The 20,806-nt window shown below is 48.7% G+C and overlaps 1 protein-coding gene across 1 annotated transcript; it reads left to right on the top strand.

Annotated features, from left to right (window-relative positions):
* The first annotated feature begins 361 nt into the window (after positions 1 to 361).
* LOC105032024 (uncharacterized) lies at positions 362 to 1,850 on the top strand. The gene has a single exon (XM_010906350.3). The coding sequence runs from the start codon at positions 363 to 365 to the stop codon at positions 1,650 to 1,652; it is 1,290 nt and encodes a 429-aa protein (XP_010904652.2). The 5' UTR covers position 362; the 3' UTR covers positions 1,653 to 1,850.
* Positions 1,851 to 20,806: the final 18,956 nt, after the last annotated feature.

Here is a 20,806-nt window from a genome sequence, read left to right as displayed (position 1 = left end):
TAATTAATAATAATGCTTCCAAATGACTGTGACAACCAACCAAATACTCGTCCCACGAAAGGCCCACAAAGGGAAGCGCCACTTCAGCATGACAAAAGGTGCCTCCAATGATTATAAAAAGAATAGTATATTAGTTGGTTTTACGCCAACGCCAATCCCATGACTTTGTACACACACACACACAAAGCCCAATCCCATCACGTCTTATCATCCAAAGAAGCACCCAAAAAAAAAAAACGAAAAAAAAAAAAAAAAAAAAAGAAGGGAAAGAAAAGAAAAGAAAAGCATTCACGCCGTTTTTTATCTAACAAGGGCTTTTGTGGGAAAAACAACGATGCAGTATGTATTCCTCCGGCGGTTCGATGACCTCCCACCATCCGTCCGACCCCGATGCCTCCGCCGCCGGCTCCGCCGCCTCCACTCCGAGGTCCGGCCACCCCCCGCCACCGCCTCCGGCCCGGTGGCACCTCGACGACCCCTCCGCCCCCCGGGTGCGCCTCATGTGCAGCTTCGGCGGCCGCATCCTCCCCCGCCCCCACGACCACCAGCTCCGCTATGTCGGCGGCGACACCCGCATCGTCGCAGTCCCCCGCTCCACCTCCTTCTCTGCCCTCCTCTCCAAGCTCTCCAAGCTCGCTGGCGGCGACCCCAACCTACTCTCCATCAAGTACCAGCTCCCCAACGAGGACCTCGACGCCCTCATCTCCGTCTCCTCCGACGATGACGTCGAGAATATGATGGACGAGTACGACCGCCTCTCCACCTCCTCCCCAGGCGGCGGCGCCGTCTCCTCCTCAAGGACCCCCCGCCTCCGCCTCTTCCTCTTCACCCCTTCCGACCCCTCCTCCATCCCTTTCGGTTCCGTCATCGAGGGCCCTGCTTCCGCCCGCGACCACTGGTTCGTTGACGCCCTCAACAGCAGCGGCGGCGGCGACGCCCTCGAGCGCGGCCGCTCCGAGGCCTCCTCCATCGTCTCTGAGGTCCCGGACTACCTCTTTGGCCTCGAGACCAACTTGGACGAGCCGGCTCCCAAATACAAAACCCGGACGGCCCACGAGAACGCCTCGGACCCCGGTTCGCCCGCTCCCGCCACGCCATCCCCTCACTACGGCTCCGCCTCGTCCGCATCCCCCATCCCGCCGGTCTCCGATCACCCGCCGCTGAAGACCAAATCGGACGGCGAGGAAATCCGGGACGGTCCGGTCGAACCGCTGGTCAACCAGCCGGGAGGATACGTCAGCAACCCGGTCTGGCAGTACATGCCTGAACCGGTTCCGGTTTACTTTGTTCCCGGTCCGGTCAGTGGAGGGAGCCTGCCGGTCCGGCCGGTTTCTGCACCCACGCCATACCTTCATCCTCTGACATCAGTGCCTGGAGGACAAATTCCGGTCGGGTATCAGCAACCGGTTCACCGGGTCATGGCTAATGCGGTTCCTGGCGGTCCAGTTTACGTGGACGGTCCACCGACGGGACGGCCAGCGGTGACGGAGGCGTACAAGTATTCAGTGGGTACCAGTGGGTATGATGTGCCGGCAGGCGGAGGTTTGATGAGATATCCTGGGGTGATCCCGGTGTATCCAACGGCGGGGATTTGTCCAGCGGGAGGAGACCCCTTTGGTTCGGAGGTGAGAATTAGCAGGGCTTCCCAGTAGCATTTTATGGTAAGAGTGTTCCTTATTTTGTTCTTGGTGATTTTATTTATGTTTATTGGGGTAAACGAGTAACTCCTCTTTCGTGATGGATATATTTGGATATATGCTTCTGTTTTTTTTGTTTACTGTAAGCAACTATCTAATGTATGGAAAATTGATTGTAAATCAATAAATACATCTAGTGTACTCGTTGTTTCCTGAGAATCCGGCCGAATCCAACTGGAATCTATCCTTTTTGTTCAATTAATCAGTTTTTCTTTTTTTTTTAAAATTGTTTTAGTTTTGATTTGAGAAAATCTTAAATCAAAAAAATTCGGTTCGTTTTTAATTTGAGTTATCAGAATACAAATTTAAACCAATCTGATATGATCCAACTTAATCCGACCTATATATATAAACTTTTGATCTTTATATTGTTTTTTTATACACAATAAAATTGTTACATTTAGACTTACTCTAGACAATTTAATCCAGTTCATTGAATATAGATATTGTATAAAATAGTTTTTTTTTTTTTTAATGTTTAGACTTAGTTCAATCTGTTAATTATCAATCTTATAGACTGAATTGAATCGAACCAAATTTTTTAGATTCGTTTCAAACAATTTTTATATGTAGCAGGATTTCGATTGTGGTTTTAAGAAACCAATTTCAATCAGTTTAATTTTAGATTTAACTTCAAACTGGTCTGATCCTATCTGACCTGTGTACACCTATGATGATTGGTAATATGATATGGCAATAGCAAGGAAGGCTTATAGCGGATCCCTAGCCCACTACATAGACAACTTAAAACTATTTGATGGCACCATAACTTCGCTCACAAAAAACGATGACGTTGTGCGATATCTTAGTGATAACATTGCCCATGCGGCCTTCCATCTACAGTTGAAGTCCCACCCTAATTTTTTGCTCCTTTCCCTTAGGTTTCAGCCTATCTGCAATATATAAAATGATATATTACTTAGTGTAGATCAAATATATTGGTCTAATATCTAATATAAAAATCAATTAAATCAAACAGTAATAATGAAAGAAAAAATTGGAAGATAAAAATAAATTTATTCACAAAAAATAAATATCACAACAATGAGTTCAACTTCTCTAACAAAAATTTTTCATGCAAAAATATCTCGCCAAAACTCTCCAAACTCTTTCTCTGTATTTGGTATATATGGAGGATGGATTAGAGGAAAAAAGGATGATGGCTCGTATATATATTTGGTAACATATTAAAGGATAGTTGGAAATAATTTTTTTCTTTATTTGGTACAGAATGAAAGAAAGGATGAATGATATTCATATACTATTTTTATTAAATTATCTTTTGATGAAGAGCATCATTATTATCAAGATAGAAATCCATCTTTTACATACTCCATCCATCCTTACTTGCATCGTCTAAATTTGGGAGAATACAAATTAGTGGATTAGGATGGATTGATAATTCCTTTCCTTTTGTCCATCTTTTCAAAGATTTTTTAAACCAAACTATAAATGGGTCATCCATCTTTCCAACTCTATTCATCCTCTCTCACATGAATCCAATCAAATACAAGGTTTACGTCACTCCCTCCCCCTCATTCTAAAATCATATGTACTCTCTTGCACTATAAGACAAATAAAAATTACCATCTCCCTACTAAAAGATAAAAAATCTGCTATCTCACTTTAACTAAAAACTGAACTTTATCTAAAAATCAATCTAACTAAAGTGGACTGACACTCAAATTAAAATTTAAACTATGATATAATACTAAATAAATTTCTAATGAAATTAGGATTTGGCGATGAATCTCCATAGAAGCATCCGGGGGCTCATTTCTAACAGAGTTTCCTTATTCTGTTCAAGCATTGCTATCTCCTTATTCTGTTCAAGATAACTTTTTGCTTCTACTAAAGTGAGAACCAAGAACAGTGGATTATTTTTAAAACAATTATAGTTCAATGTTAAATGGACTTTTAGATTACCACGTGCTCCTTTGGCTTGTCCATGTTCCTATAGCTACGAATGCATTTAATCTCATGGGCTGTTCGTAGGCCACGCCAGGTTTGGCCTACTAATCCTACGTCGCTTGCAGCACCATCGGAGGTTTTGGGTTGGAGCTTCTTGGGCTAAGCCTCTAGCAGTGCTGGCCAAGCGGGAGGCCGTATCTACCGCTCCAGCTTGTAGAAAGGATCATCTGATCAGGATCACTTTCACCAAAGAGCAATGCTACAAGGCTCTCAGCATGGAGATTTCTCTTACCAGGTGGTGGAAACGGATTGGTGCAAGTCATGGATTGTTACCAATAATGGCTGATGGATAAATAGAAAAATGAGAAATGTTTAATAGCCACTATTTGCGGGATTTTATGGAAAGAAAGAAATAAGCAGGTGTTCCAATTTGAAGCAACCTCTGCGAGACAAACAGCAAAGTTAATAGCAATTTTTTTCTAGGGCTTGTCAGAAACATCTAAAAACGGTAAGAACAATGCGGTTGTTGGGGCATTACAACATTTGATACAAGCCGGATGAAGGAAACGTCTCTCAAATGATGAAGGATGAAAGATACAAAGGTGAGTTCTGGTGCAAATATTGTCCACAGCGAGGAGATGATACTGCTGGACGTTGTTTAGTTGATATCTGTTGGGATATACCGATCGGTCCCTCTCATGCCGACTCACCATCGGACTCGCCTAACCGGCGTTCAACCCTACCGACCGCACCGACTGACGACTGCCGACACCGTCCGACCGAAGATATGTCGGTCGGGAAGATCCTTTCTGTTTCCGACTGGCCAAACGATGGAGTCCGACCTCCGACTTTCACAATGCATCCAACAGACCGTCGGGGGGAGGTCCCTGGGTCTTCACCCGACGTCCCAGCCGGTCGGCTCCTCCAAACACCGTACGACTATTGAGGGCCGCCGTCCTGATAAAGGCATACGGCATAGCCGCCCTGGGACATTGTCCTGTCAAGGACATAGATTAATCCCAGTGATTTGACAACCCACGGCGACTTGACAGCCCACGGCGACTCTGACAGCCTCCGACGATTTGACAACTCCCCTAGTTGTCTGCGCCATTAATGACGGCACCATGCCGCGCTCTACTATAAAATGGGGAAGGCAACAGTGCTGCGGAGGTTCTTTCGAAGCCCTAGTTCTCTCTCTCTCTCTCACTGAGCTCCTTGATTCTTTTCTACTGTTGCCTAGTCTCCTCTCTGACTTGACCGTCGGAGGATCCCCGTCGAAGTCACCTCTGGTCAGTGCGGACTTCTTTTGCAGGCGCTCGTTCTTGACGACCAGACGACGAGGGGATTGGCCGCAACAGATTTGGCGCGCCAGGTAGGGGGAGCAGGGATCACGACCCCCACAGAACTCGAAACACCCTTTCGAAATGACAAGAATCAGGACTCAGCGATCGAGGGCCACCGGATCGGCGAGGCCCTCTTCCCACCGGGAAGAGGCCTCTCCTCCACCCTCCATGGCGGAACCTAGCTCTCCGCATCCTGTGGTGACCACGGAGGCGTAGATCGCGGTGATCGTGCGGCAGATGACCGTGCTGACGGACGCGGTCAAGAGTCTTCAACAACAATCAACCCGGTTGCCGCACTCGTCGGTGGAGCAACCAACGGCACACCCGATGCCCTCCAGGAGCAGCCGCCGATGCCCGCGTCGGTCTCCGTCCCCTCCTCAAGAGCAGCCATCACAGCCTCCCACCGAGAGGGAGAAAGACGGACACGGCATGATACCCACCGGCCCCGACGACCGTCTCCTTCCCGGTTGGAATGAGCAAGGAAGGAGAAGCGGCCGCGAACACCGTCCGCCTCCCTCTCAGATTCGTCGGGAGACTCCACTCCCGGGGTCTCTCAGCACCGACGGACCGACGACTACGAATGCAGGTTCGAAGAAATCGACTGTTGGCTTGCCCAGCTGCAGGTGGACGGACAGAAGTCCTTGAACGACGTCGACTTTCAGACTGCCCAACCTCTCTCCCGACTCATCCTCGACGAGCCGATCCCTAGTCGGTTCAAGATGCCTTATGTGGAGCCCTACGACGGCTCCACTGACCCAGTTGACCATCTGGAGAGCTACAAGGCTCTCATGACGATCCAAGGGGTGACCGATGCCCTTCTCTGCATCGGCTTCCCTGTCACACTTCGCAAGGCCGCCAGGGCCTGGTACTTTGGCCTCCGCTCAGGAAGTATCCACTCCTTCGGACAGCTCGAACATGCTTTCGTGGCCTATTTCAGTACTAGCCGAAAGCCCCTACGAACCTCGGACAGCCTTTTTTTCCCTCAAGTTGGGAGAAAATGAGACGCTCCGACACTTCGTGATGTGATTCAACGCGGCCACGCTCGAGGTTCGGGACCTCAACGAAGATATGGCTATCTCAGCCATAAAGAGGGGGTTAAGGGGGTCCCAATTTCCATACTCTTTGGATAAGACCCTCCCCCGGACATATGCCGAACTGTTGGAGCGCACGTACAAATACATGCGCGCAGACGAAGGAGCTTCTGACCGGCGCCTGACTGAAGCCAAGGGCCCGAAGGAGAAGCGAAGGAAAGGTCGGACTCCTGTTGAGCCTAGCAGGCCCCCGACCAACAGACATGTCTCACCCGAACGGCAGAGCCCGAGATCACCTCGACGGTAGAGTCCGAGGCCGATGCATCCCAAGTATGACTCCTATACTCCTCTCTCTGCTCCTCGTGCGTAGATTTTGATGGAGATCGAAGGGGAAGAATATCTGCGACGGCCTCCGCCTTTGAAGGCAAAGGGCCTCGACCGATGAAAGTACTGTCGATTTCATCGGGGCCACGGCCACAACACCGAGCAGTGCATCCAACTCAAAGATGAAATCGAGGCCCTCATACGCCATGGATATCTCAAAAAATTCTGAAGGAACCCGCCGACTCGACCTATCTCCGACCGACGACCCCAACCGACTGAGGGGGCGACGAACAATCAGCCCACGGTCGGAGTCATCAACATGATCTCCAAACGACTGGACCCGGAGATGACTGATGGAGGGGAGCCGACGAAGAAGCTACACCAGGACAATGTAATTATTTTTACAGATAAGGATGCTCGGGGAATTCAAACTCCCCATGACGATGCTGTTGTTGTCTCAGCAACAATAGCAAATTATGATATAAGAAGGATCTTTGTTGATAATGGAAGTTCGACTAACGTTTTATTTTACTCGACCTTCTCCCGAATGCGACTGTCGGCTCGAAAGGGTCTCTACGCCCCTGGTGGGTTTCGCCGGGGAGGCCATCACGGTGGAAGGAGAAGTTACTCTTCCCGTGATAGCCGGAACCGAACCACGACAGAGCACCATCCACTTAACTTTTGCGATCGTCCAAATACCTTCGGCCTACAACGCCATACTTAGAAGACCTGAGCTAAACGCCCTCAAAGCTATAGTCTCGACCTACCACCTGCTGGTTCGATTTTTGATAAAAAATGGAGTCGGAGAGATGCGCGGGGATCAACAACTCGCTCGGCGATGCTTCCAGATCTCTGCTCGAAGTAACGAAGCAAAAGACTCCCTGACAGCCGACAAGATGGACCAGCAGGAAGAGGAAGAGCGGGGCAAACCAGTCGAACAGCTGGTTTCCATCCCGATAGTGGAGAATCCCGAACGGGTGGTCTGGGTCGGATCCCAATTGTCCGACCTTGAGCGACGGTAGCTAGTGGAGCTGCTGAAGGCCAATGCCGATGTATTCGCTTGGTCGACAGTGGATATGTCCGGCATCCCTCCAGAGACGATGACTCACCGACTCAACATCAACCTTGGAGTGAGGTCGGTGAGGCAGAAGAAGCGGTCTTTCACTTCTGAAAGACAGAAGGCCATCGACGAAGAAGTGGACAAGTTACTCGAGACGGACTTCATCAGAGAAACCACGTACCCCGATTGGCTCGCCAATATTGTCATGGTAAAAAAGACCAATGGGAGGTGGAGGATCTGCATTGACTATACCGACCTAAATCGTGCCTGCCCGAAGGACAGCTTCCCACTTCCAAAAATTGACCAGCTGGTAGACGCGACGTTCGGGCATCGACTGCTCAACTTTATGGACGTCTTTGCTGGATACAATCAGATCCGGATGGCGCCTGAAGACGAGAAGCACACAGCCTTTGTGACCGCGAAGGGCCTTTACTGCTACAGGGTAATGCCCTTCAGACTGAAGAATGCCGGGGCCACCTACCAGTGACTTATCAATAAGGTCTTCAAGGATCAAATCGGGTGCAACATGGAGGTGTACGTGGACGAGATGCTGGTGAAAAGTGCGCAGACCTCAGACCATGTCCAAGACATCGAAGAAATTTTTCGCACTCTCCGACGACATCGGATGAAGTTAAATCCGACTAAATGAGCCTTCAGGGTGACTTCGGGGAAGTTCTTTGGGTTCCTCATCTCTCAGCGAGGAATTGAGGCTAACCCTGAGAAGATAAAGGCAATCATCGATATGTGGCACCGAGGCACCAAAAGGGAGGTACAACAGCTTAATGGAAGGATCATCGCGCTCAGTCGATTCATCTCTCGGTCGACAGAGAGATGCCTCCCGTTCTTCAAGACCCTGAGACAGGTGAAGGACTTCTCTTTGTCGGATGAGTGACGGCAGGCCTTCGAGGATCTGAAAAGGTACCTGGCCTCCCCGCCACTGCTTGTAAAGCCGGAAGTTGAAGAAACGCTGTATCTCTATTTGGTAACCTCCCAGAGGCGGTTAGCTCAGTGCTCATCCGGAAGAACGAGAGCCGAATTCACAAACCCATATACTACACCAGTAAAGTGCTCCACGAAGCTGAAGTTCGATACTCAAAGATGGAGAAGATGATATTCGCCCTGATCGTGTCTGCACAACGACTCCGTCCGTATTTCCAAGCGCACGCTATCGTGGTCCTTATCGACCAGCCCCTGAAGGCGATATTGCATCGCCCCGACACATCAGGATGACTAACGAAATGGGCAATGAAGCTAAGTGAGTTCGACATTCAGTACCGACCATGACCAGCCTTGAAAGCCCAGGTCTTGGCCGACTTTATTGCAGAGTGCCCGACAACCGACCAAGGATCGGAAGGCGGGAGCCCCGAGGAAGTTGCAATCTCCGAACCTGATCCCGGGTCTACCTGGGTGTTGCACATCGACGAAGCTTCCAATGCTCGAGGGAGCGGGGTCGGGTTCCTGCTCACCAGCTCAGAGGGAGTGGTTACCGAGTACGCCCTCCGGTTCGACTTTAGAGCCTCCAATAATCAAGCCGAGTATGAAGCGCTTCTCGCTGGCTTGAGAGTAGTGAAGGAGCTCAGAATCGATAGCCTCAGAGTATTCTCCGACTCCCAGCTGATCGTGGGGCAAGTTAAAGGCGACTTTGAGGCACGAGATCTGACCATGGCAAAATATCTCCAGAAGGTGAGAGACCTCGTGACACACCTCAAATATTTCGAGATCTCCCATATTCCCAGGTCAGAGAGCACTCGGGCCGATGCACTCTCCAGGCTTGCGACATCAGCCTACAACGCCTTGGGTCAGACACTGGTGGAGAGTCTCGATCAGTCCAGCATCGACAGGGTCGAAGAAGTACTGCAACTAGCGGCTGAACCAAGCTGGATGGATCCGATTCGTTTAGTACCTGACTGACGGAACCAGCCCTAAAGACCCCACGGAAGCCAAACGACTCCGATGGGTGGCCTCCCAATACGTGATAATGGATGGCCGACTCTATAAAAGGTCGTTCTCCCTTCCCTTGCTCAGGTGTTTGGGACCGACTGACACGGACTACGTACTCAGAGAAGTGCATGAAGGGATCTGCGAAAATCACTTGGGGGGCAAATCCTTGGCCTATAAAATCCTACGGCAGGGTTACTACTGGCCCACCATGAGAAAAGATGCGGTCGAGTTGGTTCGAAGGTGTGAGCCGTGTCAAAGGTATGCTAACATACAATATTGACCAACCAGCCAAATCACTCCTATTGTCGCCCCGTGGCCCTTCGCTCAGTGGGGGATCGACATACTCGGCTCTTTCCCTCCGACATCTGGCCAAAGGAAGTTCATAGTCGTCGCAATCGACTACTTCACTAAGTGGGTAGAAGCCGAACCTCTGACGCAGATCACCGAGCGAAAGATAGAAGACTTCATCCAGAAGTCTATCATCTTCAGGTTCGGACTACTGCACACCATCATCACCGATAATGGACGATAATTCGACAACCGGGACTTCCGAAAGTTCTGTGCGAGATTTCATATCACGCACCGACTGACCTCGGTCGGGCACCCACAGTCCAACAGCGAGGTCGAGGTGACCAACCGGACTATTCTACATGGACTAAAGACCCGACTGAATGAAGCCAAAGGCCTCTGGGTCGAAGAATTGAATTCCGTCCTATGGGCGTACCGAACGCACCCCGTGTCCCGATCAGAGAATCTCCTTTCAGTTTAGCCTATGGGATAGAGGCGATGATCCCGTTCGAGATCGGGCTACCATCGACTAGAGTCGAGTAGTACCAAGAGTCGGGCAACTCCGAGTGTCGGAGAGATGACTTAGACCTCCTATCCGAACTCCGGTGCGAGGCTCAACTCCGCATGGCTTCCTACCGACAGAGAGTGGCCCGATACTATAACACCAAGGTTAAGCCGAAGCTTTTCCGGCCCGGGGATCTGGTCTTAAGAAAGGCTGAAGTTTTGAAGCCTCTAGACCAAGGAAAGTTGGCTCCAAACTGGGAAGGACCCTACAAGATAGCGGATACCTACGGGCCGAGAGCTTACCGACTGGAGACTCTAGAAGGAAGCGCCATTCTCCGAACTTGAAATGCCTACAATTTAAGGTTGTACTACCAGTAAATTCTGTGTACCCTTGTTCGGAATACAAACTTAGCTTCAAAACTTCGGAGTCTACAGTCTCGACTCTCCAACGGTGTGTTGGCTCTCGCTAGTAGTCCAAACCTCGATGCCGCGACTTGGGCCCAGCATTCCACTAGAAATCTGCGGCCCAACCGTCGACGGCACATCGGACTCTTACGACAACCGACATATCTACTTTGGTGGAAGGCCGGTGATGGCGATGGGATCCCCCTAAGTTTAAGCCACGCCCCTTCCTCAGCCAGCACCCGAGCAAGGCGACTGGCTAACTTGCCGACTTGGCTTCGGCCAAGAAAGGCAAAAGGCCAACGCGACCAATGTCGCGTTCGCAATGCGCTGACCAGGTCACGATCGGTCGAAGGGTATTCGGCTTACCACCGTTTACCGCATATCGCGACGCATACGTTCGACAGAGAATCGGGCAACAGATGACCGACTTGTCATCTACTAAACACGTCGGACATCGTTCAACTACTGGACCCTACGAGATGATTGGGTCAAAGAACTACGCCCGACCCGATGAACATGCCTGACTTAGGTCTGGGCAACAGGTTCTCGACTTAAGCTCTCGACTGGCGCTCGACTGTCGGGTCATACGACAGTCGGGAGGCCAATCGAAAATCGGGGCTCGCTCCACCTTTAACATGGCGCACGCGCTACCGACTGTCCCGGCTAGCTATCTGGGATCTTACCTAGTGCGTCGGGCCTGCGACTTATACGTTCAAAGGTGTTTCGGCGAAACATACATTCCAAGCACACCAAGCAATTTAAGTAAGAGAAAAAGTTGAAGAAATTTTGATTTCATTCAAACTTGAACTAAGTTTACAAAATTGGGCCGAAGCCCGATTACAAGTACAATAAACAAAAATAAAAAGACAGAACAAGCTCTGACTACTCACCGGAGTTGGCTTCCTCTATTGGGAGTAGCCTGGGGGCGGTCGGCGTATCCGCTCGGGCCGAGGTAGCGTCAGGGGTCGGAGCCGCATCGCCTTCGGCAGCTTGGTCTGCATCGGCCTCCTCCATGGTGGTGCGATCTCCCGACGACGAGTCGGCCACCTCTCCCGCGGCTTGACCCTCCGACTCTGGAAGGATGATGCTGCCGAGATCTAGCTCCGGATATAGGCTTCGAACGGCTTCCCGAGCATCCTCGTACTCCACTCGATACGAGAGGAAGCCGCTCTCCAGAAGTTCTTCCCGGTATTCATCGGAGCCATGGAAGTCCTCCACGGCCCGACCTATGGCCTCTCTCGCCGACTCTGCCTCCGCCCTCGCTATGTCTGCGTCAGCCTGGGCGAAGGATAAGTTTTCTTCGGCCTTGGCGAGATTCTCCAAACTTATCCAGAGCTGCTCGCGTTCGGCCTTGAGTTCCTTGGCGAAGTGATCCCGCTCGCGACGCAGCCGGCGAACAGTGCGGGACTTCCGCTTGGCGTCCTCGCGAGCCGACTGCAGTTCGGTCTCCGAAGTGGCCAGAGCGCCGTTAAGTCGGGAGACCTCCTCGGTGAGGCGGGAGATCTCCTCTTCAAGTCGGGCCTTCCAGTCGACCGACTGCCTCAGCTGGTCGACCATTATTGCCTTGTCGGCCTCAACGGCCATGGCCTTATCTTTCCAAGCCGTCCGGAGATCGCCGAATCTCCGATATCCGGCCTCCATCTCAGACATGTTATAAATCATCTGCGAACAACAAGATCAACCATCAAAAGACCGAACTTATAAAAGATAACGACGAAAATGTAAAGTAAAGGAGAAAGACTTACCCGGATCATGGTCGGGTAGAAGGAGGAAAGCATGTCGGATACCCGCTGGTTCTTCATGACCTCGTGGTCGGTCAGAAGAATGATCGCTTGGCACAGCCTCCTGGCCAAGTCGTGGTTGGCCAGGGCCGATGCTCCTTCAGGAAGTGGGGCGTCGGACGATGTGCCACGACTGGCCGACCTCCTTCGTCACCGGGCGCCATCGGGGCCTTCCCTCGTTCAGACACCCAGGCCCTGACGTCAGAAAAGGAGGGCAGGCTCGAGCCCGACTAGGTCCCTCCTGAGGGCACAGCGGTCGCCGACGCAAGTTGATCGGGCTCGCGTGCATCTGCCCGAATCTCTTCCGTCGGCTGAGTGGCCGGCACATTCTCGATCATCTCCTCGGCTGCCCGTCCCTCGGGTGAAGCTGCTCCCTCGATCGATCGTTCCTCGGACGGGACTTTAGTGGGCACTGTCGGCACCAACAGTGCGATGATCGGCTCCCGGTCCGATGCCCGTTCAGAGCCGGGCTCCGCTCTCACTGCCGCCGGCTCGCTCGACGGCGCTACCTGAGGCCTCTTCGGAGGTCGTGATGGTCCGGCTCCATGCGCCGGCCTCTTCCGTGCCGCGTGTTGTCGAACGTCGGCTTCCGTCAACCTCACCCTCGGCGGCATGTCTGCAATGTCAACAGAGGGTCAGCACCAAAAAAAAAAAGAAAGAGAGAGGAAAAACAGACCTAGGCGAGGAACCAAGCTGAGACCGACGTCATACAGGGCTTGCTCGGTGACGAGCTCCTTCTGCTTCAGCACCGAGATGTCTTTCAGATGGTGGAAGTCTTCTCGGTCTTCGGCCTCCACCCGACTGTTCTCATTTGGTTGGGTTTGGGGGTTCCCCCAGCGGGAAGAGAACCCCCAAGGAACGGGAGAAGTGACAAAGAAAAACTGGTTCTTCCATCTATGAATTAACGATGGAAGATCAGTGATGAAGGAAAGACCTTTCCGAGGGTTGAAATACCACCATCCTCGGGCTTTAGGGTGAGGTCGGAGAACAAAGAAAGCTCGGAAGAGGGAAATACGAGGATTGGTCGGCAAAAACCGACACAACAAAGCAAAACTGACTACCAGTCGGACTGAGTTCGGCGCCAGCTGCGCCGGACACAGTCCGTAGTAGTCTAGCACGTTCCGGACAAACTCCGAAACCGAAAAGCGAAGATCGGCCCGGAGGTCCTCGATGTAAAAAGTCACCTGGCCCACGGGCGGATTGTTAACCCGACCATCGGCTCCAGGGGCGAACAGCCGAAACTGCTCCGGGATGCAGTACTGCTCCCGGAGCCGATCGACGTTCGGCCTCGAAAGTGAAGAGACCTCCACCTCTGGGGTCGACCGAGAATCGTCGGTCGGGTTCCCCGACCGACTTCTTCGTGGAGAGGTTCTGGCCATGATGCTAGAACCGAAGTTAAAGAAGGAGGGGAAGAAGGAAGAGCTTTTCAAGGAAGCAAGAAAAAAACAAAAGACAACGAAGGCTCCTAGAAAACTCTCTAAGGAAGGACACGGGGACAACTACCTGAGGCAAAGGACCGCTCGGCCAGAGTCTGGACAACAGGTTTGAAAAGTAGGGTTTTGGATGCAGGTGATCCTGTATATATAGTGCCCCTCGACGGTCGGGATGAGAGCACGCCCAACGAAGATCTCCCAGATCGTGACACGTGGCAGCATCTGAGCCTTCTCTCGGCCCGACGATTCGACGCACCTGCCCCAGATCGGGCCACGTCGCCTCCGTCCGCCTGAACGGATCCGGCCCAATGGCCCCCCCGCCACGTGGCAGAAAAGCCGTGGCGGTTTGCGTCCTCGAAGAGACGGCGGAAACGGTGGTTCCTATTCCCAATAGGATGCCTGACACCGGTAGGACGTCTGGCGTCTGGCGCTGGACCGATCAACAGTACGGTCGTCAGAGTCGGACCGATCGACAGTACGGTCATCAGAGTCGGAGCTTAATGCGATGAATATTCACTCCTTTCGCCCGAAGCCGCTGCCCACGCAAGGACGCTAACCAGCACGACATCCGACTCAGGAGTGAGGGGGCAACTGTTGGGATATACCGACCGATCCCTCTCACGCCGACTCACCATCGGACCTGCCTAACCGGCGCCCGACTCTACCGACCGCACCGACTGACGACTGCCGACACCGTCCGACCGAAGGTATGTCGGTCGGAAAGACCCTTTCCGTTCCTGACTGGCCGAACGACGGGGTCCGACCTCAGACTTTCGCAACGCATCAAACAGACCGTCGGGGGGTGGTCCCTAGGTCTTCACCCGACGTCCTAGCCGGTCGGCTTCTCCAAACGTCGTACGATTGCTGAAGACCGCCGTCCTGACAAAGGCATGCGGCATAGCCGCCCTGAGATATTGTCCTGTCAAGGACATAGATTAATCCCAACGATTTGACAACCCACGGCAACTTGACAGTCCGCGGCAACTCTGACAGCCTCCGACGATTTGATAACTCTCTTAGTTGATCTGCGTCATTAATGATGGTACCATGCCGCGCTCTACTATAAAACGAAAAAGACAACAGTGCTGCGGAGGTTCTTTCGAAGCCCTAGTTTTTTCTCTCGCTGAGTTTTTTTATTCTTTTCTACTGTTGTCTAATCTCTTTTCTGATTTGATCATCGGAGGATCTTCATTGGAATCATTTTCGATCAGTATAAATTTTTTTTGCAGACGTACGTTTTCGATGATCAGGCAACGAGGAAATTGACCGCACCAATATCCATTTGTTTTAGATGGGTTCTTGTCCCAACTGCATGCGAACGTCTAATCAACTCAAACAATACCAACTGCCGTCCGCTCACGCTTTTGTCCCACCTTTACAACATTCATTCTTGTAAACACTGGAATAGTAGCTAATATATTAATGAGAGGGTATCTTACTCCCTTCGATTCTCCCAAAAAAGGAAGAAAAGGCTGATGGATTGGATGGACAATGGGTATAGATGGATTTGATGAACTTACGTGCAATTTATCAATTTCCTAAAGCATTTTCCTTCCACCAATGAAAGCTCGCTAGCGACCACTCATTTGAGCTGCACCAATTCTCGTATACCACGTGGCAAGAGAACTGATCACGCGCATGTAACAGGAGCCCCATGGCGGAGAAAGTAATGCATGGACCAGGTCCAACTGGACCCGGGCAAATTTCGGAGCATATGCACGGTGGATAACGCGAAATCGGGAATTGGCGAAATACAAGGGGGGTTTTGTGGTGTGTTATCCACCGTCTGATTTAGCATAATCCATTTTGGATCTGGTCTCAGTAATAATTAGACCTCATGGTGGTGTTACTTTATTAAAATCTAAACAAGTTTCAATATATCAAAATAACAACAACTAAATTAAATTCCGATCCGGAAAACATAACCAGCATAAGTTACTTGTTATCTTTTTGAGAGCGTGGTGTACGAGTATGTGAATGAGGTTCTACTCGTCGCTCTCCGGATAATAGTTAGGGATGGTAGGAATCTTGTTAATTCATTCAGACGCGTCATTAATTAGGAATCTTCTTTTTTGCTGGGAGAAAGAAGAGCGGCGAGTGTAGTTTAATTGAAACTTGGATATGAATGTTAGGATGGAGGAAACAAGGAAAGCATCTTCCCCTAATTGGGCATCTTGCATAGCAAAATCACTTCTCTCGCACTCCGTTGAAGGTTGAAAGACTCAAAAATGCTAGTTCAAGGATATGATTGCCCTAAATGATGGTATAGTTTTGAGAAATAATACATACCGGTGCTAACTAAAAGAACTTTATAAAGGATGAGGTGGAAAGGAGGAAATTACGTATTAGACCGGAATCTCTCTGGGTTGGATGGAACTGGATGTTAGAAGGTAAACTAATTGACTGTTCAGATCTATTTTTAGGATTATTTTTGAGCTAAATATCTCATTAAAGACTATAATAATTATAGACAAATAATATATTAATGGAAAGCTGTCTCTTTCTAGTTTCTAATGCTTTAAGTATCGCATCAATCTAAGTTTTGTACAAAAAGTTATGATCATTTTGATAAAAATTGTACAGTCTATCTGAAAAATCTAAAAAGTTACATTTTTTACTTTCTTTTGAATTTATATTTGTAATGATTAGTTATTTCTTTAGCAAATACATATATAGTTATTAAAAATTAGTTTCTATCGTTAAATTGAATGTTGAATGTTCATTTGAGTATTATAAATATGTCATGTAATAAAGCAAAATGTGTAAGCATTAGAAGTAATAAAGTACATTTAACAAAGTTCTCAAGCTCCTCTTTATCTTTTTCTTTGAGTATGTGTGTGCCCACCTCCTTCCAACGCCAGAGAAGTGATCATTTTAGTATATGTATGTATATATGCTCATGTGTGTGTGTCTGATAATTTTAGTGTGACTGAAAAAGAGGGGGCTTTGGTAGCTTGTTAGCCCTTCTTCTGAGAGAGTGATTTTGATAAATTGGGACAACGGTCTTGGACTTCCCTACTTGTGGAGTGAGATGCATGATCTTCGTCTCTTTGGAGCTTCCACCTTTGATCTTCCTCAAGGTCAATTTCAATGGCAACTTGATTGATAATTATAGTGGTGCCAGGTTTGTGATCCACAATCCATCGATGGGCCTTATGGTGGCAGATGGTAACCATCTCTTTTGATATATCAATACTTGAAGCCATGCTGATGGCAGTTTGGACTGACATTATCTATACTTGGCGAGTCCTTCAAGTTGATTAGTTGATTGTTGAGGGGGATTCAGCCACAGTAGTAAGGTGGATTTAGTGCCGGATAGAGGAGGCCCACAGTTATCCACTTTCGCATGATATTTGGAGGGTTCTATAGGTTATATCTCATTGATCATTCGACATACCTACCGTGAGATGAACAGTGCGGCGAACTAGATTACTTCCTAATATAGTTCTTGGACGGTATCCTCTGAACCGATGTGATGATTGCTCTGAAAGTTTTTAAAAATATTTTATTTTTAAATTTTTTTTGAATGCACTCGTGTTAGTTAGGGTTGTATGAATTATCCATCTCAATCAATAAAATATAAAAAAATTAAAATTAAAAATTAAAAAAAATGTGGACTTAAGTGGTTCGTATTCTGATCTGTGAGTGTAAAGTACTAGAGAGGAGAGGTACGATCAAATCAGTTGTAGAATTAATAAGGTAGACGCAATGTACTGATTGTGCGAGTGTGATGCTAGTAGTGGGCCCAAAAGGTGGTGCCTCGTAGAGAAGGACAATTGTATGAGAAGCCCTCACAATTCTTGCACGGAAGCTTATTGATATTCTATTTTAATTGTTGCAGGGTTTCATGTTTTATGGATGTCCTTTTTTGTATGGAGACCGTATTATTTTAACATTTCGTTCCCCGAACGGGCGGATGCCACATTGGCAATATCAGCGTGGCTTTAGGGTGACAAATAAATGTAGTGCAAGGAAACGGTGACTAAACATATAAAAGTCTTTTTTTTTTTTTTTAAGGTAGTGGGGGCGGGATTAGAGTAAACATATAAAAATTTAAAATATAGTCGATTAAAAAATACACCTCAAGATTCAATTCATATAGAGTCCACAGCGAGGTCTAGGACGACGAATGGACTCCAACGAGCTCAAAAACAGTTCAAACGGAATCCAGACAGTGAAGATACGCGCAAAAGAAGATTCAGAGTGGTAGCACGGTGCACGAGGTGGCGGCGGCCGCCGACGGACCAATGAAGGCTGGGCCCGACAAAGACTTGCACGCACGCGGCCCAATGCATGGCCAGGTCCAGCACGGGTGCACTCATGGGCGCCCAGGACCAGTCCCTTGCATGGTCCACCGTGGATCGTAAGGCGCTGGGTGGTTCATGAGGCCACGTGGACCAAACAAGCGGTCCACGCACGTTCTATAATATTTTTTACGCAATTTGACAGCTTTGGAGTGAGTCGTTCATGATCGGACGACTAAGATTGATTTCGAATTTGATCAGGTGATTGGTGGCCCTGATGTGTATGATTGGACGGCTATGGTGCGAGCCGGTCATGATCGGACGGCCACGGATGGTTTTAGGCTTGATTGGGACTCTATATTCCTACTGAAACAGTATTTTTAAGATTCTGGAGCCTATATAGCTCTGATTGACAAACTGTTTATTACATTAGAGAGTTGGTGACATCCAGGAGGTGTAGAAAGGCTTCAAGAGAGGTTTCAGAGAGTTTTTGTAAGGGTTTTGAGATTTTTTGTTGAGAGACTCTTGTACAAGGGTTGAGTGGTGACTTTCTCTTGTATTGATTTTGTTTTATTCTCTTATAGTGAAGCTTACACGTCCCGTAGAGGTAAGCTTGAGGCCGATCCACGTATTTGTATTGTATTTTTTATTTTTTTTTCTTTCTTCCTACTGCATCGTGTGGTATTGGATCCTGTGCAATAATTAGTATTAGAGCAAAGTAGTACTAGAGCATAGGTTACGGCAGTAGTGATCGAGATAGAAGATGGAAAAGATAAGCATAATCAAGATAGAGATCAACATGTTTGATAGAAAGAGCAATTTCTTCTAATGACAAGCGAGGGTGAAGGACGTGCTCATTCAGCAAGAGTTGATAGATGCTTTCTTATGCGAGAAGAAGCCGACTACCATGGAGGTGAAAGATTGGAGGCTGCTCCAGATGCAGGTGGTGAGTACAATCCGCCTGTACCTAACAGATGAGCATATGAAAGTTTGAAATATGGCCTGTTCATGGGGCACGTGGACCAAACACGCAGTCCACGCATGGTCTATAGTATTTTTTACGCGATCTGATGGCTCTGGAGTGAGTCATTCACGATCGGACGATTGAGATTGATTTTGGATTTGATCTGGTGATCGGTGGCCCTGATGTGTGTGATTGGATGGCTATGGTGCGAGCTGGTCACGATCGGATGGCCATGGATGGTTCTAGGCTTGATTGGAACTCTATATTCCTACTGAAATAGTATTTTTAAGATTCTGGAGCCTATATAGCTCTGATTGACAAACCGTTTATTGCGTTGGAGAGCTGGTGACATCCAGAAAGTATAAAAAGGCTTCAAGAGAAGTTTCAGATAGCTTTTGTAAGAATTTTAGGATTTTTGTTGAGAGACTCTTGTACAAAGATTGAGTGGTGAGTTTCTCTTATATTGATTTTATTTTATTCTCTCATAGTGAAGCTTGCACGCCCCGTGGAGGTAAGCTTGAGGCCGATCCACGTATTTATATTGTATTTTTTATTTTGTTTCTTCTTTCTTCCTGCTGCATCATGTGGTATCAGATCCTGTGCAATAATTGATATCAGAGCAAGGTGGTACCAGAGCATGGGTTGCGGCAATAGTGATCGAGATAGAAGATGGAGAAGATAAGCACAATCAAGATAGAGATCAACATGTTTGATGGAAAGAGCAATTTTTTCTTGTGATAGGTGAGGGTGAAGGACGTGCTCATCTAGCTATGGTTGATAGATGCTCTCTTATGCGAGAAGAAGCCGACCACCATGGAGGTGCAGGATTGGAGGTGGCTCCAGATGCAGGCGATAAGTACGATCCACTTCTATCTAACGAATGAGGTGGTGATCTATGTGCTTGGCAAGACTTCTCCGACGATGCTGTAGTCGAAGCTCGAAGAGTTGTACATGACAAAATCTCTCACCAACAGCTTTTTCCTCTGGAGATAGTTCTACTAGCTACGGATGACTGAGGGATAGAGCATGCAAGAGCATCTCAGCCACTTTCAGAAGATCCTCACCAACCTCTTCAGTATTGGCGAGAAAGTTGAGAAAAAGACCAGGTGCTGGTCTTGCTAGTATCGCTTCTCCCTTCGTATGAGTCTTTGGTGACTGCTATTCTAGTAGAAAAGAGTACCATCAAGATGGACGAGGTCACTACGGCGATTCTTCAGAACGAGATTCTCAGAAGGGAGAACCCAGCTTCAAGCTTAGATGACGGTAGCTCAGCTTTGATGGTTTCTGGAGGAGCAGGAGGCGACAGATGGAGTGACAAGAGATCGCGACGAGGGCTGTCCAAGTTCAGGATAAGAGATTTGAGCAAAGCCAGATGTTATCAGTGTGATGAGTTGAGGTATCTAGCCAGAGATTGCCCTCAACTCAGGCATCGGATGAGGGCTACTGTAGCGACAGCCAGTAACAACTCAAAAGATAATGCCCTGGAGATATCTGATGAGGTATCTATCTTTTTCCAGCAGTGAATTTTAGATTCTGCATGCACTTATCATGTATGTTGCAGAGAGGAGTAGTTTGACTCCCCAGAGAGCAGTGAGGGTACTGTTTATCTGTCGGATAGATTGAGCTGTGCGATTAGAAGCATCAGGACGGTCAGTTGGAGGACACATGATGGTGTAGTGAGGAGATTAGGGGAGGTCCAATACATATCCGATTTCAGGTGAAATCTTATCTCACTGAGCAGACTGGATTCGAAGGCTATAGGATGATAGCAGGTGGAGGAATCCTGAAGGTGTTATGCGACGATAGGATTGTTCTGGAGGGGAAGAAGAAAATGAGAGGACATTACTATCTGATGAGGAATCCAGTACGAGGTAGAGCTT

This window comes from Elaeis guineensis, chromosome 2 (assembly GCF_000442705.2).
Source record: "Elaeis guineensis isolate ETL-2024a chromosome 2, EG11, whole genome shotgun sequence".
In the NCBI taxonomy this organism is placed as follows: Eukaryota; Viridiplantae; Streptophyta; class Magnoliopsida; order Arecales; family Arecaceae; genus Elaeis; species Elaeis guineensis.
Note: the sequence above shows the minus strand (reverse complement) of the source record. Positions and strands in the feature narration are given on the sequence as shown.

Bases quoted from the DNA above. Each gene is read 5' to 3' on its own strand.
- LOC105032024 (XM_010906350.3), top strand. From the start codon at position 363: ATGACCTCCCACCATCCGTCCGACCCCGATGCCTCCGCCGCCGGCTCC.